Below are 11103 nucleotides of genomic sequence, written 5' to 3' on the forward strand. Positions count from 1 at the left end.
ACTTCAGTACCAGGAAAAATGGTGGAAACTATTATAAAAAATAAAATTGTGGAACAGGTAGACTAACATGATTTAATGAGACAGTCAGCAAGGGTTCAGCCGAGGGAGATCTTGCCTCACAAATTTGCTGGACTTCTTTACAGGTGTGAATAAACATGTAGATAAAGGTGAGCCAGTTGATGTATCTACATTTTCAGAAAGCTTTTGACAAAGTTTCTCATGAGAGGCTCTTGAGAAAATTAAAGAGTGAATTAGGAATTGGCTTTCAGAAAACAGAGGGTAGGGTTAAATGGTCATTTTTCTCACTGGAGGAGGGTAAATAGTGGAGTGCTGCAGGGATCTGTACTAGGACCAGTGCTATTTAACTTATTTATAAATGATCTGGAAATTGGAACAATGAGTGAGGTGATTAAATTTGCAGATGACTCTAAACTGTTCAAAGTTGTTAAAACGCATGCGGATTGTGAAAAATTGCAGGCGGACCTTAGGAAATTGAAAGACTGGGCATCCAAATGACAGATGAAATTTAATGTGGACAAATGCAAAGTGATGCACATTGGGAAGAATAACCCAAATCATAGTTACCAGAGGCTAGGGTCCACCTTGGGGTGAGTGCCCAAGAAAAAGATCTGACAATGCGATGAAACATTCCTCCTGATGTGTGGCAGTGGCCAAAAAATCAAACAAGATGCTAGGAATTATTTTTTAAAAAAAGGGATGGCTAACAAAACTAAGACTGTTATACTGCCTCTGTATCGCTCCATGGTTGACCGCATCTAGAGTATTGTGTTCAATTCTGGTTGCCTTATCTCAAGAAAGATATAGCGGAACTAGAAAATTTTTTTTAAAAAAGCAAACAAGATGATAAAGGAGATGGAACTCCTCTGGTATGAGGAAAGACTAAAAAAGTTAGAGCTCTTCAGCTTGGAAAAGGGACAGCTGAGGGGGAGATATGATTGAAGTCTGCAAAATCCTGAGTGGTGTACAACAGGTACAAGTGGATTGATTGGGACACTCGAAGTCACAGGAAAATACTTTTAAAACAATAGGAAGAAATATTTTTTCATTCAGAGAATAGTTACTCTCTGGAATGCATTGCCGGAGGTTGAGACATGATCGAAACATTTAAGTACCTCACGGGACTTGTTGAAGTGGAAGATGATATTTTCTTTCTTAAGGGACCCTCGGCCACAAGAGGGCACCCGCTCAAACTCAGGGGCGGAAATTTTCATGGCGACACCAGAAAGTATTTCTTCACAGAGAGAGTGGTTGATCATTGGAACAAGCTTCCAGTGCAGGTAATCGAGGCAGACACCGTGCCAGACTTAAGAATAAATGGGATACTCATGTGGGATCCCTACGAGGGTCAAGATAAGGAAATTGGGTCATTAGGGCATACACAGGGGGTGGGTAAGCAGAGTGGGCAGACTTGATGGGCTGTAGCCCTTTTCTGCCGTCATCTTCTATGTTTCTATGTTCTATCAATTGGTGTACATCAAGACTGTGTCTGGGCCTACTCCTTTTTCCCAATCTGCACCTGCTCACTTGCAGCATTGATCTCCTTCTGTGGTTTCCAGTATCGCCTATATGCTGATGACTCCCAAATCTACCTCTCTGCACAGGACATCTGTACTGCAACCCAGAACCGAGTCCCAGCCTCTGTCTGTCTGACATTGCTGCCTGGATATCTCACTGTCATTTAAAATTGAATATGGCTACTACAGCTCTGCTCATCTTCCTGCCTAAACCCACCTCCCTGCTTCCCCCTTTCTCTGTGGACAACACTATCATCCTCCCTATCTTGTCTGCTCACAGTCTTGGGGGGGTCATCTTTTGCGCCTTTCCTTCTCTGCTCAGGTACAACAATCACTAAAACTTGCCACGTCTTCCTCTATAATATTACCAAAATCTGACCTTTCCTCTCCGAGCACACTATAGAAACCCTTATCCCTGCCTTCATCACCTCACACTTAGATTACTGCAACTTACTACTCACAGGTCTTCTGCTCTTTCTCCTCTCAATCCATCCTTAATTTGGCTGTACGACTCATATTCCATGAGAGCCGCTATACTCACAGTTATTACCTCTCTCCTAAAGTCACTTCCATTCATTTCTGAATACTATTAAACTCCTCTTACTATTCTACAATTGTATTCACTATGCTGCCTCCTTAATATGTCTCTTCACTTTTCTCTCCCCCCCCAACCAGGTGAGCTCTGCTCAACTGGTAAGTCCCTCCTTTCTGTGCCCTTCTCTTACTCTGCTAACTCCAGACTCTATCCTTTCTGTCTTGCATCATATGCCTGGAAAAACTGCCCAAATCCCTCTGTCCCTGGCAGTGTTCAAGTTCAAACTAAATGCTCACCTCTTGGAGATTACTTTCAACTCCTACCTCTCCTCCTTGGATTCTGTATCCCCAACCCTTTCTGTCCTGTCTGTCTGTGCAAGTTCGATTGTAAGCTCTTTTGAACAGGAACTGTCTAATGCCCAAATGTACAGTGTTGCTTCCACCCTTCAGCACTATAGAAGTGTTAAATAGTAGTCAATTTGAGAAACTGACCTTATCTAACATACCCTGACTTAGGAGTGATATCTACCCTAATACGCACAAAAGAAAATAGTTGGAGACGACCAGTGTGTTTACTACTTCTTCCTAAGCGCAGCCTAAAGCATTTTTCTTTTATATATAAAAGGAGAGGAACCCTTTCTCTAGGATTTTTACCTGAGGAAATACTGCCCTCTCCTGTTCCCTCAACATTCTCAGTTTTTATTGTGAATGAAAGGAAGTGGAAAACTAACTATTTATCATCAACAGATGCTAAAAAGGAGATTACTACTACCAATAAAAGTTAGGTGTGTTTTGTTTAGTGATAGTGCTTATTTGGGGGGGGGGGGGGGAGGGTTAAATTGGCCGTCCATAGGCAAGGGTTTGTTTGTATGTATGCAAACCTGTGTCTTAAGAGCAAGAACCAAAATAGAAGTGTTTGTGCTGCGAGAAGCCCGAACCCTCCAGCACAAGTAATGGGCCCCCTGCAGCTGTAAACAAATGGAGGTGTCTGTGCCCTTGGAGCCTAAACCCTAACACTATACACAAAAATGTGCAGCCTGTCCAACTTGCAGACACAGGAAGCTCAAGCTCCTTTGTACAAGAGATGGCCTGACTGGAATGAAAAGAAAAATGAGGCTTGATAGAGGAGGAGAGTGGAAAGGAGACAACCTTAGGAACATTTCAGAAAACTGTTGAACACTTTTCTTTTTTTGATCAATTCGATTTTTGTATATTATTCCTATATTTTTTTCATAGTACAGTACTCCCCCTGATATTTGCAGAGGTTCCGTTCCAGGAACCCCCATGAATCTTGAAAAACCACGAATACAGTTTTCAGCAGGGGAGACAGGAGAGGACAACCAGAGTGGCAGGAGAGAGCAGCTGGAGTGCCGGCAAGTGAAGGAAATCGCTCGCGGTATGCTCCGACCGCCTCTTCCTGCACTAAAGTTGGGCCTCACCAATCAGGAGCTGCTTTGACACGTAGTGCGGGTTTAGTGCGTGCTAAAATGCTGTGTGCGCTAAAAACGCTAGCGCAGCTTAGTAAAAAAGAGCCCCAAGCGTATCAACACCACATCAAGAGCGTCAGATGTTGGACTTCTTACAGAGACAGGACTTTACTTCCTCTTCACCTGTGCCTCAAGCATAGAGGGATGCAGCATGTAAGAAAGCAAGAAGCAGAAACATCTGTCCCCTTCTAGGCAAGCCAGAACTGGTGACTGCAGTGGTCTTGTTTTATTTTATCAAATTACATTTTCCATAGATTGTGGCATTCTTTTAAAAAGACTGAAAAGTGAATATTATATTGAATTAGTCTAGTTGTAATAGAAAGAGCACAAGCAACTTGGTGACAGATCAGAGGCATAGTAAGGTTTGGGGGGGGGGGGGGAGTGGACCGCCTGGGCACCTCTTGCAGTGGTCACTGGCAGAAGCAGCATCTGCCACCTGCTTCTGGGCCGGATTCGAGTTCCCTTCTAACGTCACTTCCTGGTCGAGGGACCCGGACATGACGTCAGAAGAGAGCGTGGAGGGGAAGTGTGTTTGGAGCCGGGCGCCAACCTTCCTGGCTGCCACTGCATGAGACTATAGGGAAGAGGACGCTCAGCTGCACCTCCTCTCAGGAGCCGCACGATGTCGCTGTTAGAATGCGGGCGCCTGCCTGCCCTTCCCTGGCCGTCTCGCTCTGCTTCCGTTTTGACGTGTGGGGGCGGAAGAGCGCTGCGGGCCTCTTTTCCGGCGGCCATAGCGGACTGAGCGCCTGGGTAAGGAAACGGAGAAGTCCATCCAGGTCCATCCTGAGTCAGACGCCACCGCTGCGGCGTGGGGATCCCGGGAGAGGGTGACGGGCGAGTCAGGGGTGGGCTGAGGGAGGAGGCCGGGTAGGGAGCGGCTGCGAGGCCGGAGATGAGCCCGCCGCGCCGGATGGAGGAAGGGCCGCTGCTCGGGACCTTTGCATTTCTCAAACGCTGGAAAGGGTGTCGGGTCCAGGTGAAAGAAAGTGAACTGGAAAGGAGATTTTCCATCCTGGGAAAAAAAAAAAAAAGGATTTGCAAATCCCACTGGGGGGGGGGGGGGGTTGGTCTGGCTTGCTGGTTAATAAAGGGCTCCTTTTACTTGGCTTTATCGCACGCACCTTTTTAGCGCGCGCTAGCTGAAAAACTATCACCTGCTCAAGAGGAGGCGGTAGCGCCTAGCAAATCAGCGCACGTTAAACCGCTAATGCGGCTTCGTAAAAGGAGCCCAAAGTCTAGCGCAAACGTCGAGGCATCCGGTAGATCACAGGTAGCCCTAGAACATGGCCCATGCTCGGGACACATCAAGCCAATCTAGGGGCTCTCAAACTTGGGGGCCACATGCGGCCTGCCGGGTACTATTTTGAGGACCTCGATATGCTTATCATAATCACAAAATAAAACCGTTTCTTGATCATATGTCTCATCGGATAACATATAAACTCTGCTTGCTCACCTTTAAGTCTCTTCTCGGAGTAGAGATAAGGTTATAGGGACAGGATTAGAGGTAAATGATAAAAATTAGTCAGAGACCACTGTTCAGGCAGTGGACCTGATGGGCCGCCGCGGGAGCGGACCGCTGGGCAGGATGGACCTCTGGTCTGCCCCAGTGGAGGCAACTTCTTATGTTCTTATTTATATATAAATTATTAATTCCATACTATCCAAACAGAGCTTTAAGATCTAATGAACAAAATTTACTAACTATTCCTTCGCTTAAGATTATCAATACAAGACGGCAGTTTATTTTTTCGGTAACCGCCCCACAGACTTGGAACGCCCTTCCAATTTATTTACGAAAGGAGCAGGATCTGGGAAAATTCAAAAGTAATCTAAAAACATTTCTTTTTAAAGATGCCTTTGGTACTTAATCTAATAATCCTTAGGCCAGTGATTTTGCTGTATTATATTATGTTTTTATTTGTTTCCCTCTTGTACTTTTCCTTTTTTGTTCTGCTTTCCTATATTGAATTGTATTTCGCATCCCCTTTTTGCCTTATGTTATGAGTATAATGAGTTAATCTTTAACCCTATGTTACTATTTTAAGTTTGTACTGTATTGTTTCCCACTGAATGTTTTTTTAATTGTTCATCGCTTAGAAGTATGATTAAGCGATTAATCAAAAGAACCATTAAACTTGAAACTTTAGCTATAAATTGCAATATTATTATTACGACTTAGCCAAAAGGAAAGATTTATAAACTCTAAAGAGTTTTACCTCATGCAAAATTGTCATGTCTTTAATAAGACATGAACCATTTTTTTTCTTAGGCCCTCCAAGTACCTACAAATCCAGGAGACCACTGCTCTAACCAATATGCATGAAATAAATGGAGGCCGTGCTTGCAGATTTCCCATGCCTATTCATGGTGCATATCCTGAAAACTTGACTGGTTAGGTGTGTCTCAATCCTTGGGTGGAGAACTCCTGCCCGGCCTGTGCTACACTGGCACATTTGGTGCAGTTTTCTAAAATTTGTTCTAGTTACCTATAAAATATAAGTAAACGTAATGAGAACCATCAGAAGTTTTAGTTTTGACCCAAAATGACCTAGCAAAAATAGGATAGCGGGATATAAGCATTGAATTCTGTCTTGTATATACAATCTTGACTTCAGATGCTGTTTTCTTTCTGCAGCCATCATGAAGTTCAGTCCATTTGTTACCTCTGACCGCAGCAAGAACCGTAAAAGGCACTTCAATGCTCCATCTCATGTTCGTAGGAAGATTATGTCCTCCCCTTTATCTAAGGAGTTAAGACAGAAATACAATGTCCGCTCTATGCCCATTCGAAAGGATGATGAAGTCCAGGTAGGCTCATTTTATAATGCAGGGGAGACTAGCATTTCCAAGGAAGTGCTCAGGGAAGGAGTAATGCTAGCACAGACCCTTCTGTAAATCAAGTTGTGCTCAGATGGTCTTATTACCAGGTAAATAATGTTACAGTTTTTCCTATGGCTTAATATTTGCAACTGAAGTTACATTTTTGTAATCATGTTACTGTATGTACATTATACAGTATAAATAGCAAACTAAATTTATTAAAAATATAACACTTGACCTTTGTAATTATTTCATATCTCGTAATGCAATTTAACCCATGGACCATCAAATAACGGAGGATTGTGTGTCACTGCATCTTAAATATTCCAGGGGGGGGGTAAAAATCTATATAGCTATCCTTCATTATATAGAGTGAATTATTTAATGTAGAATATCAACATTGCATGTAAGTATTGCCATTTGCTTGTTAAATTGCTTAATATTAACACTTAAAATTCAGTGTAGGAGGTAAGTTGTGTTTTAGTTACACTGATAAATATCCAGTGAGGTATAGTGGTTGTATTATACTTTTAAGCAAGAAGTGACATATGGGGTCAGATTAGTAATGCATCAAGCCCAGTGTCTTGTCTCCTCAATGTACAATCGGGGTCGCTTGGTGGTAATGGGGAGCTGCATTCCCGTTGTTCATTTCCAGAATTAGTGAACAGTGTATAATGACAGTGCTGTTACATGGTGAGGAATACAGTATGAATGTGAGAACAGTGTTAATAAAATGTTGAGTATGAAGAGCAATCCTTCTCATTCCCTCCAGCTTCTGAGCTGTCTTGCTGATTTCACTTAGAGAACAAGAATCACTATGTTGTGACACTTCACTGGACCTGCTGAAGATGTAGCTATCTGCAAAGATTCCAGGTTTCTCCAGAAGCAAAGCTCTGCTAGTACAGGACAGCGGTCTTCCAGGGCTGCTTTAGTATTTATTTTGTCCACACTATGTGTTCGAGAGAAGAATGTTGAGCACTTTGTCTTCCCTCTGAGACACTTCCTTTACACATCTTTGTGTAGAAGGGACTTAAGGATGGGAAGGACATTAACTCATCTGTATTGGAGCGGTTTTCAGCTAATGTGCTTGTTGACCTCAGAATTGGATGAGACATTTTGTTCCCTCTCCCACAAAGGTAGTCATTTTTTATGTGCACAGGAGAGTCTGAAGACCATCACTGATTCTGATTCTTTTTTACACAGGTCGTTCGAGGACATTATAAAGGTCAGCAGATCGGCAAAGTAGTCCAAGTATATAGAAAAAAGTATGTCATCTACATTGAACGTGTACAGCGTGAGAAAGCCAATGGTACCACAGTCCATGTTGGTATTCATCCCAGTAAGGTATGGCCCAGTAGCATTGCACTGGCATAATAAGCAAGTCAGATAATCATCTTGCACTGAGACTTCTTTTCATATTGCATGCAGTAAGTAAACCTCTAGCTTGGTAGATCTCAACCAGTGTGTCAGGACCAAGAGCTGGGAGATGTCGCCAAACTCTTCGCGACCTTAGAATTACATGGTTCTAATTGTACCGAAAGTCATTCTCAGGAATTTGAAGTGGGGCAATTTGGTGTTCAATCACATGTGCGGATTTATTTATTAATTTAACACCAGAACAGAGTTTCTCCAAATCCTCGTGAGTGTTGTAACATCTACATGTCAGATAGAACCCAGAAGTCATCGGAGTTAAAAATACTGAAAATTGTCACTTAGAACCCTGTAATTCTAAGGTCGCGTCTTGACAGCACATTTGCACTTTTCTTGTAACGGATTGGAGAGAATTATGGAGATTTCAAGTACATGACTGTTGGTTTTCAACTAGTTCTATGTCTCTCACCAGCCTCAACTGGAAATGTTGCTGGCCTCTGGTCCATCTCTCTTCTCCATCCTGGCAGTTAACCACCATTGCTTTTGTGTTCTAATGCGGAGAATCCAGAAAAATACAGGATCAATGATTTTCTCTCTTCACACTTTGAATTTTAGATTTGCATTCAGGAGTAGACTATATTTTTCCCACTCTAACCTCTAACCACTATTCTAAGTTTTGTTTTGAGGCAGTGGAGAGTGAATTAACTGTCTTGAGGTCACAGGGAACAGCAATGGGAGAAGCTTTTCTTTGTTCTGCGTCTCCGAGTCTGTGTTAACCATAATTAAGGTGAACATTTGCTCTATCTTCTCTTCACTGTAGGTGGTGATCACCAGGTTAAAACTGGACAAGGATCGTAAGAAGATCCTAGAACGCAAAGCCAAATCTCGCCAAGTTGGCAAGGAGAAGGGCAAATATAAGGAGGAAAGCATTGAAAAGATGCAGGAGTAAAGTGACTGTGCAAAACCAATAAAAAAAACTTCACTTTCTACGCAATTATTCCGTGTGTTTTATGTTATACTGAATTCACGGTCTTGATTCATTGACTGCAACATGTGTTAAATACAGGGAAAAGTAATTGCTGAAGAATAGAAGATTAATTTAAAAAACTCAAATACTTAAAAATGCTAATACAATCAGCTTAATCTTGTTTTTCTAAATGTCATAATCAACATGCTTTGCAGACAATAGGTTTGTAGTATCTGTAAAATGCTTTGGCTGCCTTTGGCAAGCAAGTCTCAGCTTCAACAAAAGAGGAGGAGAGGTAGACCTTGAACATCTGTGCCCTTGCTACTTAATATTAGCAGTTAGGTGCACTATTGTGACATGACTCTCCATTCAGCCTGTCATTTTCTCACAGTTTAGACTTCTTGAGCACATGAAAATAAGTCATCACTGTGCTCCCTTTGTCAGGTAAGTACACAGAAGAAACGGATCTCAGAAACATGAAATCTAATAAAATGGTTTTATCTTCAGCTTGTTTGATGACTTATTATTTTTATGTATAGAGGCGGACAGAAGTTTAACTCCCAAGTAGCAAAGATGCAAAAGGAAAGAAGCAAATTGGACCATAGTTCAAGGGCAGGCAGGGTCCATTCTAGCCAAATTTTGCAGCCCTTGCCACTATTGTGAAATTGCATCAGACTGGGAAAACAAATTATAGTTCTCTGTACCTTTTACCTTTTAATAGTATGGTAATATCCCTCTATTGCTTGCACGATATAATAATATAGTCATTTATAGTTGTCCACGTTTCATTTTAGTCATGAAAGGTTGACTTTTATTAATTTAGGTTTATCCTATTCTTTTAAATCTATTTAAGCCTTTTTGGTAGTAGGCTAAATCCTTGGGAATTTTAGATTTATACTGATGACATTTTGCTGAATTAATACCATGTAAATATTCTTATACTGTGTCTAAGTAAGCCATGTGCCAAGTTATAAGGTTGGATGCAAAGAAATGAACTAAAGATAAAAAAGAACATATTGTGAATTGGGGAGCAAACTAGATAGTGCAATGGTTAATCTATACTCTCAGGGGCTGAAATTATCCTGACTAAAGAGATTAAAAGGGTCTTTTGCTAATGATTAGGGCATGTTATCTGCTGCAGGGTATGTAGAATTAAAACGTGATTGATAACATCGCTAATCTTTATTCAAGAATCCTAGAATTTAGGAGAGGAACTAGATACCAGACTAATGATGGAAACTTTATATAGCCTGTTGCTGATAAAAAATCTTTGGGGTGTTAAATGGTATTTGTCAAAAGTGACTCTCACACAAATGGTGCAAGGTAGAAACAAACCACTCAACTCTAAACCCAGAGGAGGAAAAAGCCTCAGACAAAACCTTCCACCATCCACAAAGTGGGTCTAGGTGTTCAGGCTAAATCTCATTAGCAGAAAAAAAAATCTCTGGAATTTGAAAACAGTCTGTGTGCGGTGCATAGAGAACTTAAAGTGTCATAGATGAAAAAAATCAACATCTCATGGAGATGATCAGCACAATTCTGCTGCCTCAGGGTGTAACTTTAAAGTGGGCCTTGCAGTGCGTCTCTCTGTACTCAGGGTATTTATCAAACCTTTTCTGATGCACGACAGTTGAGCAGATGGTTCAAGAGATGCTGCTGCTGCCCCATTACTGGGGCTTCTGATCAAACATTATCAGGTTGCAGGTATTGCAAAAAGTAATAGCTGAAATGAGTTGATCTACTGGGGGGGGGGGGGGAAAGAATATTAGAGAGAGAGTGTGCCTCCCCAATTTTATATCTCTTAACACTGACTTCCAGTTAAAAAAAAAATGTGTGTTTGACTAGTAATGGTTTAAAAATTGTAAATGGGTTAGCACCAAAGTATACAACTCATCTAGTTTTGCTATTGGTCCCTAAAACAAGAGTTGCAGTCTGGTCATTATTCGTAAGACAACCTTTTGCAAAAGATTGTTTAAGCAAATTGAGAAAAAACATTGGGACCTACCAGAATAGAATCAAATGCTTACTATAAATGTTTTAGGAAACTGAAAACCTGGTTGGTTAGAATACACACTAAAGAGGATCATCTATATCAGCTTGTATTTCTTTTAAAATTTTACATGCTATCTTTAATCCTCATTCCTTTATTTTGGAATGTTTACTGATTCTTCTTTGCAAGAGGTAGCCAACAATTTAAACTTTCCCTTCTAAAAAGGGATTAAAAGCATTTTTAAGATCTTCAGCTAATCTTTGGTTTTTAAATTCTCCCAACTGGAATGATGTCCCCTTTTTTCAGGAATTCAAGTTTGTTTAAATTTTTCCATAAATCTTTAAAACTGCTCTATTTGCCAAACATTTTGAAAATTAATTCTTTTGAAATATT

The 11103-nt window shown here is 41.2% G+C and overlaps 1 protein-coding gene across 1 annotated transcript; it reads left to right on the top strand.

The window, feature by feature from the left end:
* Positions 1-4155: 4155 nt before the first annotated feature.
* RPL26L1 (ribosomal protein L26 like 1) lies at positions 4156-8747 on the top strand. The gene is made up of 4 exons (XM_033927718.1): positions 4156-4309; positions 6198-6370; positions 7586-7726; positions 8574-8747. The coding sequence occupies exons 2-4, from the start codon at positions 6203-6205 to the stop codon at positions 8700-8702; spliced, it is 438 nt and encodes a 145-aa protein (XP_033783609.1). The 5' UTR covers positions 4156-4309; positions 6198-6202; the 3' UTR covers positions 8703-8747.
* Positions 8748-11103: the final 2356 nt, after the last annotated feature.

The sequence above is a fragment of the Geotrypetes seraphini genome, chromosome 18 (assembly GCF_902459505.1).
Source record: "Geotrypetes seraphini chromosome 18, aGeoSer1.1, whole genome shotgun sequence".
In the NCBI taxonomy this organism is placed as follows: Eukaryota; Metazoa; Chordata; class Amphibia; order Gymnophiona; family Dermophiidae; genus Geotrypetes; species Geotrypetes seraphini.